General features: G+C 39.7%; 1 protein-coding gene across 1 annotated transcript in view; it reads left to right on the forward strand.

Annotated features, from left to right (window-relative positions):
* Positions 1-15847, forward strand: part of LOC106906222 (receptor-type tyrosine-protein phosphatase N2-like) — a 184641-nt gene that overhangs the window by 54280 nt on the left and 114514 nt on the right. Inside the window, exon 13 of the mRNA XM_088014782.1 lies at positions 6623-6702. Within this exon, the coding sequence (XP_087870908.1) occupies positions 6623-6702 (80 nt within the window). The remainder of the gene's footprint in view (positions 1-6622; positions 6703-15847) is intronic.

Genomic DNA, 15847 nt, shown 5'->3' on the forward strand with positions numbered 1-15847 from the left:
TCTGTGAACAAAGTAGTTTGGTGACCTGCGCGCCCCCAGCTGCTGACAAAGGCGGCTAAACTTCCACTTTTCCAACAATTCCCTCTTGGGGCTGCAGCCGGTGAGCGGCGGCGGTTCATCGAGCCTGCAGCAAAAAAAACAACAAAAAACATCCAAACTGGAAAGACATGAATCATAAAAGTGAGCCTACACACTGCGCCAGGACACAAAACAAACCTGGAGTGACTCACACCCTCACATTTCATTTGGAACAATTCAATACTGATTAGATAACACTGACGGTGAGCGCTTTTCAGCGAAGCGGCCCTGGAAATGTTTTTAGCTGCAGCCGTGGCCCGGTAGTGGTGGAGGGCATGGCGACGGGGGGAGCTGCTGTGGGCGGATTCTCTCAGCCTTTGATTGTAGCTGGCTGTCGAATAATGATAGCTGTTGCATAACATCACTGAGTGTAGACCAGAGGTTTTATTTTTTTACATTTTTTTTTTATTTTGTATTTTTCCAAACATGAGTGCCGGGGTGATGTAATGTCTGTCTGAGTTGAGGGGTCGTATCAGAGAGCCGCCACCAGGAGGAGAGAGCGGGCTTCGACTGGGTGGATGTGAAAACGATGAAGGCTGAAGAGGATGAGGCCGGTAACTACAGAATGTCTTCATCAATCACATCGGCACCGTTTGTTTTAAATAACCATGTCAGCTCAGGCTGGGAAACAAAACCATTTCCATTCAGTTCAGCCTCAGAAGAGCTTAGGAAACGGATGGATGAACAGAAGCAGTTTACTAAAATATTAAGGTGCAACTCGTAAATTAAGACAATCATTAGAGATGAAAAATCTTTCTACAGCTCTATTACATTTTTTACATTTTAGACTGTTACTTTTAAAATGCTTCAGCCCTATAAAGCCTTTTCTATGGAAGAAGGTTAGTAAAAATATAAGAACTCGGACATTTTTCTCAGAACTTTTTTCCTCTCAGAATCGTTTAAATTGTTTATGGCAAATCTAGTCTTGAAACTTTAACGTACCAAACATATTTGGGCCATACCTCCAATGTATAAAGTCCAGGTTTATAAACACTAGAGCAATAAAAAAAAAACAGTTATGTGATTTTCATAATTGACATGCATCTAAGATTTGACCATTTATTTGGATTTTGACATAAATTGATGTAGATTTAGAATTCTGAGGAACATTTTTCAACACTAATAAAGTACATTTCTCACTCTTCATTTAGTTAATCACATGTGTGAAATGACATCAAGCTGAGCATCAACAGCTCCGATATGAAGAGAAATGCATCTAATGTGCAAACGGCCTGTTGCGTTCAACCAGACACAAACGCCAGCAGCAGGTCGTTCTTCAGCTTCTTGCAGTGATTTGAAGAATTCTTCTATTGTCAGAGGTCTGCAGAGCCTCCAACCATTCAGAAATACCAACACTGAACACTTCAGGTGGTAGATTCCTGCTCGTGACAATGAGAAGACCAAACCACTTACGGATCCTCAACAATGTCAGAGGATTTTTGGTTGAAATCATTCATATGGGCAACAATTCAGTCATATATGCTTTGTGCTTGTAAATGAATCTAGTTGAGTTGAAGTTGGCGACCTTGTAAAATAAAATGACTGAGAATTTCTGCTTTGTCCATGTATATGTAGGAATGTGTGTGTAAAAATGTTGTGCTTATAAGTGGGAATATTAAGGTGTGTGCCCCTAAGAGCCAGAAATTTGTATTTCTAACTCTTAAGATTTAAAAGGTTTAAAAAGAAAACACATAAAATTGATGCAGTTTTATTATTATTTTATTAGAAACTATGTTTATCTACAAATATTGATCTCATCGAGTGTTTTGCTACAAAATACACAACTTTCTTTTACAAAATAAAATATTTAACATTTTATTTTGCAGTTGACTGCTTAATATCCATTTTTCCAGCCGCAGGTTTAAAACCATTTTACCTTAACTGGAGGCACAGGTGGCGCTAGGCCTGTCACGATAATAAATTTTGCTGAGCGATTAATTGTCTAAAAAATTATTGCGATAAACGATAATATTGTTTCAAGACCTTTTGACACTGATTTAATGGAAATGACTAATAATGCATGCTATTTCCTGCCATAGGTAGATACACTTTATTTTCAAAAGAACACATAACACTGGAACTAATAAACTAAACAACCAAAACCAAAAACAAAAATAAAATGGATTCTCAGATGTACTTGAATAAAAACTAAACGGCATAAAGCCAAAGTGGAAATAAATACTGCTTTCATCCAAAATAGTGCAGATATGAAATCTGTATACTGTATAGCCCTTCAGTAATTACTAGATTTAAATAAGAAGATGGCACATCCGACTACCTGATGCAGTAGTTCACACTACACGATTTTTTTGCCCCTATTTTCCCCTTATGACAATCTTAGATCGTTGGGCGATCTAAGATTATCGCTGGTGATTTCGTAACCAATCATCCTACCATGTGTGGTGTGTTACGGTAGATCGTCGTGGCCGCTCCGATCTAAATTGGGGTTTTTCCCCGACTGGGAGCTTAACGCAGCCTGTTGAATGTGACAGGTAGCCAATCAGAAAGCGCAGATTCTCCTCCTGCTTTCTGAGGGGAAACTACGGAGGGGAATCCCAAACAGCTGACACGGCGCAACCCGAAGTCCAGCGGACATCGGAGATGATATGTGGAAACAACATTAATATTTATACAACATTTCGTGCAAAGAATATAGAAATGACAAAGGGAGGAGTTGGAGCCAAATTGCTTCCCGGTAGGTTTTCAGCTGTTCTTCGTTAACATGACATAAATAGGTTCTAATGATTTTCATCCAGTCAGGACTTTACGCTGACTCTAGCCACATGCATCACAGGTAGATTCTAGTAAAGCATTGATTAATGCCTGGTTTTAAAATTAGACTTGTCGCCATTATTTTGTGCCCAGGTGGCTGGACACCACCTGGCACAATCGAACCTGATTGAACCGTTATACCTAGGATTTCTGTAGGCATGTGTCTCTCAGGTTTTGAAAATGGGCCGACAACTCGTGTTGTCTGCGCTGGACATTACACTAAGGAAATGAGGAAGGGAGGATCAGTGGAGAGCACCGGAGTTGAGCCTTTTTTTATTCAGTGTCATCAACAGAAAAAAAAAAAAAAGGCAGGAAGAGATGATAAAGCCGATAATTAAAATGAGGTCGATAGGTTTAATTTACCTGCGATTAATTGATTTATCGTTTATCGCGACAGGCCTAGGTGACGCTCTTTTGTTCTATTTCTTAGTTTATTTTGCACCAAATGTGCCAATAACCCCTAGAACCCGACGGACCCACCGGTGGGTCCAGCTGCCACGGGACCTCGGCTCGCTCTGTAAACAAAGGCTCCACGTGCCTTTAAATTTTTTTTTATTTTTTATTATCCGCTAAAAGAGGCTTTGATCTTTCAAAAACTATTCCGCATAAAGGTTTTGCCCAAAATGTTAAGTTTAAATTTATTTATACCCCCTGAGGGTATAAGAGGATAAAGTCTTAATTTGAGTTGAGTTAAGCCTGACTTTTATAGTTTTATTTAGGAATATTTGTGAATTCATCACTTATTTCACTGTAATATTTCTAGTTCTTTGTTTTTGTTTTGCTCCCAATTAAAAATATTATGAACTTAATTAAGCAGCCTTTGTTTGTTCCACTGTGTTAGATCTGTTTACAGTGGGGAAAGGTTTATTTATTTATTTTCAAACAGCGCTGAGACAAACGAAGACGGAGGTGATGATTTCATCCTTGGGTCAAATACTATCAAAATCATAGCCACTTGTTTTTGTAAATAAAATATATATAGATATATGTAGGTTTTAAACACATCAAAATGCTAATTTGTCTCCAATAATTTGAAATAATTCTAATCTAAATAGAACAAACTAGTGTTAAACGTAGCTGTAAAAATGTTTCCTACAGTCGTGTATTTTTTCCTAAATGATAAATATGAGCGATATAAGTGAAGAAGTGATCTTCAGTGAGATCTGTTTTCCCCGTGAGGTTATTTATAAGCTTTAGTCGATGTTGTACCTCCGTGCCGCTGCTGCCCTTGGTAGCCAGGGCCGACATATGGACATGTGATAATCTCAACATGAGTGTTTTTTTTTTTTCCTTTTCCCTCTTCATCGCACTCTGAGTCTTCGCCTGGGCTGGCTGATGAATCGCTTCTTGGATGTGGCAAATAAATCAGCCTCTGTGCTCAGAAGAGGGAAAAATGGTCAAAGAAAATGAACTGTTGTGTTCCAGGAGGCCGAGTGGCTGAAATCGGGCATTCTGTCATGTTTGTTTCTTCTGCAGCAATGTTTATACGTAGAGTAAGGTGTGGAAACAAACAAAACCAAGGAACGTATAATGAGCTGCAAAAAGTGGAGTATTTTTACATTTCTTTTAGCACTTAGCCTTGTTAAGTTTCCCCTTGCGGTGCCTTAATTATATTCTGTCTAATTAGTTTACCTTAAAGATTAGAATACTCTAAGATTACTGCTGCATTAACAACAACTAATGAGTATGGCCATTTCTGTGATACGTTGGCCTCAGGGCCAAAGAAAACAATACAAAATACACATTACATGAGGGCAGGGATTGAATTGTTGTCCAAACATCCCAGACTTTTGCAAAGCAAACACTAATCAACAGTTTGCTCAGAAAGTTAGAAAGAAAGAAAAAAAATAGCATTTTCTGTTCTGTTTGGCTTCTACAGTTTACGGTGGAAAAACGTACCAATCATGGGACCCATATGGGTTGGAAATGGTTCAGGATGTTCCTGTCTGGGCTCCAAATGACCTAAAGTTACTTCCCTGTAGGTATTTTATCTCGGACAGATCCAGGTAACACCTGCAGAGTTCTCAGCTCGTTTATTTGGCACTCTGTGCCAACACGCCGTTGGTTTCATCAACCCAAGTTGATCCCAAACAGTAGATCCACTTTGGTCAATCCTGGACCAACCGCACTCTGCAACAGTTTGTCAAAAGTTCAGGATTTATTAAGGAAACACATTATTCTCCCATATCTTAATGAAAGACTATTGAAGTGAATTGTAGCTAAACTCTCAATCTAATATGGTCAAAATACGAATGATTGTCCATTTGATGCCTTTTCAGTAAGAGTGCTTTCTAAGATTAGAAAGAAGCATTAATTTATAAATTAAAAAAGATTCTGAAAATTTGTAAAAATGTTTACAATAAAAAATGGTTCTATTAATTGGCTCACAGCTTCTCATGTAATTTATTTTCGCTCCAGTTCTGTAAAGAATCCAGACCAACTAATGTGAAATAATCTTGGCCAAAGTCTTAGTTTTATTTCTTATAAATTTATATTTGAAACATAACAGTAACTTTGTGCAGCATTACTAAATCTCATCTTCATGGTTTTCTTTCAAACATAGAAATATCATCCGTCAGTCAGCCAGAATTAAACACATTGGTTAAAAAACATAATCAGTTGGATTAAAATGATAAACTGAAGGTAAAATACTTTCTTCCAGAAGATTCCTAATGATTTTGTGATTGGAGTGCAACTACAATAATGTGCAATATTAAGAAAAAAAAATGCATAAAAATCAAACCTTTAAAATTAAACTGGTCCATTTATTGTCTGTTCTGAGTTGGTTGAACAGATTTGACTGTTTGCAGCTTCATTTGGATTAAAAATAACCTGGAAAAAGAAAATCACTGCGATGGTAATGAAAACCTTTCCTAATAGGTCTGGATTGTGGTGAAGAGAAAAACGGGCTTTTATTTTGTGCATACCTCTTAATTATTTTGCTGACCCTTTTACTTTAATTGCTTGAACTGAAGAGGCCTGAAAAATGCGCTCGACCCCCGCACTGAAAACGGTTCAGATCCATCAGCGCCGAACACATTTGGAGCTTTTTCTTCTCCAGCAGCGGCGGGACGGCACCGGCTCCACAGCGATGTCGCCGTATTTTCTAACTCTGTTGCTACAGTAGAAGTTGCTTCCTATTGTGGTGCAGAATGCATCCTGGAGGGGAAACTCTCTAATGCTCCTTCCTGCTGAGCTTTTAATCTGAATTACAGCAGAAAAACAAAAGGTTAATCACATCGGGAGACCCCGCTTCGGCTCTGGCCACCCAGTTTCCCTTTCTGCTTCGACTCAAGGTGGATTATTGATGATAGATGCTAGAGGGAAGATGGGGGCGCAAACGTTGCTATTCCTTATCCTCTCTGACGGTTTTGGACATCAGTGCATTTACATCTGTCTCTATAATGCACATCAGAGAACCATTCTGCTCTAAATGTCTGAGAAAAGCAGCTTCCTGCTATGCGTTCCCTCTGACCAAAACCTCTGCGTCCTCAGCCGTCTTATCTTTATTTTCTGGTGTTTTAAATGCTGGCAGACGCATTGCATTGGGATTCAGGAGGTTATCTCTCAGCGGTGATGGGGATTTCAGTAGCCTAAAGGATTGCCACAGGTTAATGCTTTCCCCCCCTTTTTTTAAAGAGCCATGTTTAGCTGAGCCTTAATGAGCACAGCTCCTTCTCCCTTTGAAAAACAATACAAAGCCACAGAGGGAAATGGATTCTAAGTGTGTCTTTTGTAAAGCTTTTCAGATGTGTGTTTTTGTGTCTCGCAGGGTGGTGGGACCGGCCGTGACCTTCAAAGTGAGCCGCAACTCCCAGAACGTCAGCACTGCAGATGTGGCCAACGTGGCTGGTAGGTTCTCCTCGATCGGCTGATGCCATCTTTACATTGACAAAGAAGAAGACGGCCCATTATCACCGGCTCGCTGCTGCACCTGGGGCCCCGGTGGGCCTTTCTAAAAACCAGTGGCTGCCCCCTCAGTGTTTGCTGGTTTTTCCTTAAGCCAGTGTCCCTTCATTTTCAGACGTACACTTTGCTATCAGAAGAAACGGTTTATTTTAGTTCGGTGTGGCTTGATATGGTAAATTATTTAGGATTTATTTCATTAGTTATCCAAACACATCCACCCTGCAGAAGCACAAGATCCTGCCACATATTTCTGGACTTGTTTCAGGTACAAATATCTTAGTTCAAAGTAACTTACAATTATTATTATTTTTTTTTACAAAAAACAAGAGCTGTTCTAAGTCAATAATATTTGAACTAGAAACTTGAACGATTTTGTGTTTTGGCACAAAATATGACAAAGACCACAAAATCTTGTGGAAATGAGACCCAAAATGATACGACACTCGTTTTATCTAGGACTGTGAAGATCTCCTAAAGCTCTTCATGTTTCTGTGTTTATTGGTGAAAGCAGAAGAAAACTCTTTATAGACAAACCCAGACAGACTTGGGGTTATTCTGTTTGTTCAGACTTTCACCACAGTTCCTGTGAGAAGTTTACATTCATTTATCATGGATGTGGAGGAGACATATAAGGCCAGAATTGTAGCTTTAAGTTAAAATAACAGGTTTACTGTCTTGTTCTTTGGTTTGAAACCCCAAACTCGACATCTCTGAATATACTTTGCACCACTGTGGCTATTTAGCTTTAGCTTTTTCTCAAACATTAACATTTTCTCCAGAAGGAAACTGACTTGTCCATGTTGGTCACTAGAAGTTTCAATCACGCTGGAAAGTTTCCGTTTTGGAGCAGCAGTTTCTCTCTTGCCCGGCAGCTTAATGCCTTTCCTGAGTTTGTTGGTTTCAGACTTGTTCCTAACTTTTTTCTTCCAAACAACACTTACAGTTTGTGTCAAATGGTGGAAACCTGGAAATGATGGACAACTTTTACCAATTCTGCCTTGAGTGATCAGTTGGATCAAACATCCTGACAGAATTTAGCCAGAAGCTGCTGCAAAGCTCTGGCCATGTGGTTGAGGTTCAGCTTGCTAAGCGACATTTACCAAATGGCAGTGAATGTAAAACATTGAGCCTGTTGGCATCATTCTGCAGGGAATACGTTAAATTCACAAATCTTTTAAAAAAGAACAAAAAAAAACAACCTGTTTTAATTTCACCCTATGAGGCAGGGTTCAAATAAAACCTGTCTTACAATAATGCAAAATAAGCATATGTAAAATTGCAAAGCTATTTATTCTTGAACTTTCAGTAATTTAATTCATCGCATTAAAGAGACAGATATACTGTGGCACATTAAATAAAGTGCTTGCAATCTGCTCCATTTTCCCAGCTCAGATTCAAAGCCTGAACATGAACATCGCAGACTGATTGCAGTAACCTGCAGGAATAATACCTGAATCAGCTGCTCTCAACTTTCCAGCATGGTGCACTTACAATCAGGTCATGTTTGATGTTTGATGCTTACCTGGAGGAAAGTTTCTGAGTTTAGCAATCAGAATGTATTCACCTTAAACTTTTCTTATACTTTTGATTCTCAAAAGTGTAAAAAAGGAAAAAAAATTATCTTAGAGAACATATATAAACATACATACAGTAAACTCTTGTTGGGGCATGCCATTAGCAATGCATAAGGAGAGCAGTGACTGACCTGCGAAGCAGGTCAGTCACTGCCTCCATGCATTGCATGGCAGGCACCTATTGTTCTACACCCAATAGAACGCCTGGATATTATTATTATTATAACAACTTCTTCCATTACCGTTAATGCGGCTCGTACCGCTGCGTGCCCACCCACAAAAGTGGTATCAAAACGTGTGTCTCGATCCCGGCATTGGAGCTATTACTTTTATTGGGGATCGGAGTTACGACGGCGACGTAAAAAGCGAAAAACGAGCGAAATTTCCAACTGCCGAAACCTTAGAGTGTAACTGAAACCAACTGCCGCTTTTTAGAGTGAGAAAAAGAGTGGAATTTTGACCCCAAAATAATTTTGAAATCGCTCTCATGGGTGCAAAAATTGCTCTATTGGTATGAAAGTCGGTCATGACATTGATACGAATGCCTGCTCCGGTAAAATGTTTTCAAAATTTCCCTAGGGCTTATGGTTTTCGGTCCAGGTGCTTCAGAGCAAAGTTTTGGGACAGGATAACTGACGCTCCTCTCCAGTGTTTTACATACATTTCTGAAAAATCTCTGAGCTCAGCGCACACCATTTTTCTCTCATCACTGCAATTACTGTGATTGAGCTACAGATATGAATCGCGGTAATAGATGAGATGAGAAATAGCCCTCTCATATGCTTCAAACGGTTTTTGGATCGGACTTACGGAACCCGAACGGGAAGCAGTCGTTCGGACTGCTTTTTCCATTAAAACTGACTGGGTGTCTCATAAAGATAGATAAGTCTGACACACACAGGGCACTTTCATCACTATAGCAACAGAATGCAGAGAGGGAGAACTGCTGGTTGGACTACAAAGACTCTGTAGTTCTAAATATGGCGGAACACTTTAATGCAGAGGGCAGAGCAGAAGGTCAGAACTACAACATGGCGGAACACTCAATTATTACAGAGGAGGCCTGAGCTGGCAGTTAGAACTACTTCCTGTTTTGGGCATTATACAGGTGGATTAACCAAACCACTGTTACACATTGGATTAGTGTGGTTATGAAAATTAAGTTTACTGAAAGTTTCAAAATAAAACTCTGAAAATTGCACTGACAAAAGTGCATCGCCGTAGGCGATGCAAAAATGAAAATCTTTTTTTTATGTTTTTTTTCTCAGGATAGTGAACTGCCTTGCGCAGCAAGGCAGTTCATTAACATTAGCATTTCATGGTTGTCTTAAAGATTGAAATCCTTCCCCAGCTTTCTGTCTCACACACACAGCAGTTGGCTGAGGGCCAATCGCTAGAGCAACAGAATCCAGAGAAAGGCTGCTGGTTTGGACTACAAACCAGCAGCCATAACTGCCATAACTGTAGTTCTATCTATGGCCAAGACTCAGTTAAAATAGAGGCCTGACCAGCATGTCAGAACTACAACATGGCGGAACACTCAATTATTACAGAGGAGGAGTTGGCTGGTATTATAAACAACTTGTGCTTTGAGCATTTTATAACTGATTTAACCTGATCACTATTACACATGAAATTAGTGTGGCAATTTCAAATGAAGCTTATTGAAATTTTTCAAAATAAAAGCCTTGACAATTTTTACATCATGTAATTGCTCTTTTTACATACATTTCTGCAAAAAGTTCTGAGCTCAGCGCACACCATTTTTCTCTCATCACTGCAATTACTGTGAATGAGCTACAGATATGAATCGCGGTACTAAATGAGACGACAAATAGCCCTCTCATACGCTTCAAACGGTTTTCGAATACGTATCACGGTTCCCGAATGGAAAGGAGTTGTTCGAACAGCTTTTTGGAGTGAAACTGGCTGGCTCAAACAGATAGAATTGTTTCTCCCCCTGTCTGGAGAAACACAGGGGGAGGCTTGATCACTATAGCAACAGAACACAGACAAAAGCCAAACTGCTCCTTAGGACTACAAAAACACCATCTTTGTAGTTCTAAACACGATGGAACACTTTACTACAGAGGCCTGAGCAGAAGGTCGGAAGGTCAACATGGTGGAACCCTCAATCATTACAAAGGAGGGCTGAGCTGGCAGTTAAGAAGTACATAATGGTGGAACTCTGACTTATTACAGAAAGAAGGTGAGCAGAATGTTATAACTACAGACAGGGCAGAATGTTCTGGGCATTATATATAAACTGGTTTAACCCAACCACTGTTAGATATTGGATTAGTGTGGCCATTTAAAATGAAGCTTACTGAAAATTTCAAAATAAAAGCCTGAATATTCCTCTTGGGCCTTTATTATGTTTTTCTCTCAGGTTAGTGCAGAGACAACTACAGATTTAAATCGTGTTTCCATCGGAGACAAGAAATTGCCCTCTTATATGCTTCAAAAAGTTTTCGGATTGCTCTTATGGATGCTGAACAGTAAGCCGCTTTGATCAGAAAAACTAACTGCTTCAAACAGTTAGAATTCTCTCTCCCTGTGTGTCTCACTAACATGATAGTTGAGCTGCTCTTTAGAACTACAATGACTGAAGGTCAGAACTACAACATGGCGGAACTTTCAGATACCACAGATTAGGGCTGAACTGGCATTTAGAACTACTTGCTGTTTTGGGCATTATATAGTTGGATTAACCCAACCACTGTTACACATTTTATTGCTGTGGTCAATTAAAATGAAGCTTAATGAAAATTTCAAAATAAAAGCCTTGATATTTTTCACATCAGCTTTGGGCTTTATGTGAAATGTTTAAACAAACTACTTTTACACATTGAATTGGTGTGGTGGTTAAAATGAAGCCTACTGAAAGTTTCAAAATAAAAGTCTGCATATTCCTCTCATGCTAGTGCAACGCCGTAGGCGTTGCAATAATATTAAGCTTTTTTCGCATTTTTTTTCCTCAGGATAGTGAACTGCCTTGCGCAGCAAGGCAGTTCATTAACATTAGCACAAGTTTAGCATTTTACTGCCCCCACTAGTGCACTGCCTTGCGCAGCAAGGCAGTGCATTAGCATTAGCATTAGCCTTTTCCCTAAAGGTAGCTATTAGATAATTTTCTTACTTATTAGCGATGTTCAGTATACTGAATGGAGTAAATCAATGACAGAAAACATGCTAGTGATGCCACACATCCTACATGAATATTAGTCTTCATGCTAATATTAGCATTTTGGCTTATGCATTAATTTCAACATACTGAATGGTACAGGTACAGTTTAGTCAACATGTTTCTGACTCACCACAGGTTATTGACTACATTGCAGCTTTCTTTAGCATTAATGCTAATTTTTTGCATCAGAAGGCTTGATTAAAAAGCGACGGGCACACTTTGGCATGCCCCTCAAAATTTCTGCGGAATTTTCTAGTGTAAAATATACTATCTTTAAAATTACAATATTTCAACAGTTTCTGAAACACTAAGTGTCACTTAAATCTCATTTCTTCCTACTTGGTTGGAACTTGAAGATGTTTTTAGCGTTTCCAGATGCCCAAAAGTTTTCAGCTGCAGCAATGTGATTTGGCTAAACCACACTCAAGGGAACTGGTGTACCTAATAAAATGGCCAGTCTGTGTAACTTTCATAAATCTACATGTTGCTTTTTTTTACGACTAAACATGAATGTTTTGTTGTTCAGCTAAACCAGTACAGCACGTCCTTTATTGTTGTGACATTGAGACTTGAAGCTTCTTCCGTTCACCGCCATTATGTTTTACACCAGCAGTACATGGCTTACTGGAGTAATATAAACTGGTAATAGAAGAGAGGACTTGCATTATTCATAAACTTTACTGTCTGCTGAGAAAATTCCAGATTACAGTTTGAAATATAAAAAATAGACTCTGTTATGTTGAGGCTGATTGTTGTATTTTACCATATTAACATCACAGTTGGATTTTTGAAACTAGTGTCAAAGCTCAGTGTGTGTGTGTGTGTGTGTGTGTGTGCGCGTGTGTGTGTGTGTGTGTGTGTGCGTGCATCTTCCATTTGATTGACGCAATGTACTGTACTGAGAACTATGGAAGGAAATGACAAAAAAACTACACATTAACCTCTGAAGACACTGAGCACAACTTTCTTCTTCACAAAATGAAAACAAAAATGGATTCATGTCAGATTTTAGCAGTTGTCTTTTGTCTTTGGTAAAATTAAGACATTTCTTACACTTGTGTATTTGTTTTGGTTGTATTTACCCAGAATGCCTGGTGCTGTCGTCCACTTCCTGCTTTTGGAGCGGTCTCCAGTCCACTTGCTGTTCACATATGCATTTGAACCGTGCCAGAGCTCACTTTAATCAAACTGAGATCAAAGTTTTTAGTCGGAACAAAGTTCGATTACACATTCACACCTCTACAAGTGAACCGGACTTTCTCGGCAAATGGACTGAAGCTGGATTAAAGCAGGACTGGTGTGAATGCAGCTTTAGACATCATGAAGAAACGAAATGGAAGATGAAACCCAGAACAACATACTTCCACGCTTCCTCTTTGCCACATTTTAAAAACTCCTCGGTAATCCTCTGTGAAACCAGCATCATTCCGGCAGGTCTGGATGATGTGCAGCCACCGTAGCGATCTTCCACGCTGGAATCCAGCTGTGGAGACGCTGTAAAGGTGTGTGGGAGTGTGTGAGGGTACGCACAGAGCTGCTGTGTGAGTCACTGTAATGAGAGGGGGTGTTAATGAAGAGGGGAGTACAGAAAGGAGGAACGTTTGCCATTAGCCAAGCTGTCAGTCCAGAGAGAGACTTTGCTGATATTCCCTCAGTGTAACACACACACAAACACACGCCATCATTTCACCTGAACAAGGAAAAGTGGGTCTGTCAAAGTAACGACATCAGTAGCTCACTGTCTGTTTTTCTTGTTCTTTTTATCCCAGGTTGATAATTGCAGTCCCACCTCTTCACACACACTAAATTCCTCTCAGTCCCCTCGGCCTCCCTCCACCCTCCTGAAATTATTTTTTTATTTTAGGTGGAGATTATGCAACGGCTGCATCCGCTTCGCTCCGCTTTTAAGTGCCATTGTTGGCGCTCTCGTTTGGCGCTGCAGGGTCACGGATGAGCCTCGATTGCCATTAATGCAAACATTTGACAGAACGTGCTCCAGATGAAATACAGCATCCTCTCGGCTAAAGTGCAATGGTGTGGGTGGTTCCGTCTTTAAAGTGTCGTTTGTCATATTCAACCAGAATATCAATCCGTTCCAGTGGGTACATTACCCCTCCATCCCCCATCTCTGGGTTTTATAGAGGTTTTCTAAAACATTAAGCTTAACATGGCCGTTGTAATGATGTCGTTTTATCATCATTTATGGTGGCTCAGCGGCGCACAGGGAGGACCGGACGGCCGCGTGTTCTGACACAAACTGGTGTGTTTAAGCATTTGGCAGCTGTGCTGCAAATGATTGAGTTTTTATTTGATGTAATCTCAGCCAATATATCAGCAAGACATGTTTGAGGGTCGGAGGAGAGCTGAGCAGTAAGATGGAAAAAGATGTTGGTTTTCCTTTATGCTTGGAAGCCTTTAAAGATGTTTGATTATGATAAAAGGAAAAGAGCTGACATGTCTGAAGGTTTGATGCAGTGAACAGTGAGGTCCAAACTTTTCGCCTGTCGGCCAAAATCAGCCGACTGAAAGTCCTGATGGTGGCACTTCCTTTTCTAATTAAAGTGCTGCAAAATTTTGTGAATATTTTTCTTTTTACCTGCTCAGAAATACTTTGTGAGACAAAGTAGAAAAGAACAAACAGGTACAAAAAAACAGCTTCAGCTCCATTTACTGTAGGGCCAAATTTGTTTCATTTCTGAACCGAAGTGGCCCCCGAGCCGCACTTTTAACAACACTGGGATTTTCAATGTGATTCATGATTTATAGTTTAGAAAATAAGCTAAGTTATATTTCTGCTGAGCTCTTATTAAAAGTTTCACATGGAAATGTTTCTGCTTTTTCCTGACTTTTGTTTGAAACTTGGCTTTTGTCCAAAGTTCCCTATTTTCCTTCCAATTAAAACAACACATGAGATGGGAATAACTTTTAATTGCAAAGTTTATGTGTAGAAAACTTTACAAATAAATTCAAATTTTTTTCAAAGCCTTGCATGGATTTTATTCTACAACATTCCTATTTTTAATGACGTTGGGAAATTGGTTTTAGTTATTTTCTAAATGTAATGTAATGTTTTTATCTTCCTAATTGTCTTGTTTTAATTAGATTTAAAATGGTAAAATTAGCTGAATTTACACAGGTGGGTTGAACAAACTGTAAATATTTTAAGCTGATTTCTTTTCAAAGCTTTCCCCTCCTTTTTTTAAAGACCTACTCTTGTGATGAATTTAATAAGTTAATTTAGAAAGACATATTCACTTTCCAAGATCTATTGTTCTTTCATATGATGCCACATTTCTTGTGGAGTTACAAGTTAAAAGGAACAAACGTTCTACTAAAATATGTGAACTTCCAAGTTTGAGTTCATTTGCTTTGTTTTAGCTTTAAATGGAAGAAGTTTCCCATTAAAATTTTCAAATAAATGTAATTACAAAGATTAGATAAAACCCAGAAGAACCAAAAAGGTTAATTTAGCAAGAATTCAGTTAAAATCTTTTTAAGTAACTACTCAGCCTAATACATTTCTCAAACAAGTGAAAGAACAAGTGAAAGTAGCCATCTGCAGATGTACAGAATGCTGAAACATATTTCATGTAGTGATTATTAAAGTGCATCTATAGATTTGTTCCTTTTATTTGTAAATATTTCATTTTCTTTCATATTACGTTTGCTCTGTCTGACATTTCTGCTGCTTTTCTCCCCCACATCCAGTCCATGGAACATAAAACCAATAAAGGATCATTTTAAATTCCCAAAATGTTTTGGATGTCTTAGAAAAACATTGTGTTGTTCAGCCTGTTTAAGAGCCTCATTTCTCTTAACTCGTGGCACCGATTGCTCTTCCTCTCACAATGAACTGATTCTGACCTCGGGGCCCCAAGCAGCCAAAAAAAGTCAGATTAATGCTCCTCTCCTGACCAGACCTGGAGTTGCATTTTAAGCATCCATGATGCCGCTTCTGTCACGCGCCTCCACCCATTGTGGTGGGTGGTGGTGGGGGGCGAGGTTGGAGTGGAGAGGTTTGCTCTGGGGCCACCGGGGGGCCATTGTCAAATGTGGGGGTGGATGTCAAGATGGTGGGCAGCGAGGTGGTGACCCTCATTGTCCGGCGAAGGGTGGGTGGAGGACCCAGAGGCTGCTTCCAGCCGTGCGTCTCGGCCGTGAGAACGGGACCCCGTGAATAGGCCGGGGGTCAGGGTCAGGACGGTGGGCAGCTCAATTAGCACTTAAAGCAGGAGAGAGCAGCTGACATGGCCTCGTCCCGGCTCCGTCTGCTGGCCTGACTTCTGCCGTTTTTATGCCACCAGCAGTTGTTTTTGAAAACATGCTA

This window comes from Poecilia mexicana, unplaced genomic scaffold (assembly GCF_051168715.1).
Source record: "Poecilia mexicana isolate PSO_F unplaced genomic scaffold, ASM5116871v1 scaffold_17, whole genome shotgun sequence".
Taxonomy (NCBI): Eukaryota; Metazoa; Chordata; class Actinopteri; order Cyprinodontiformes; family Poeciliidae; genus Poecilia; species Poecilia mexicana.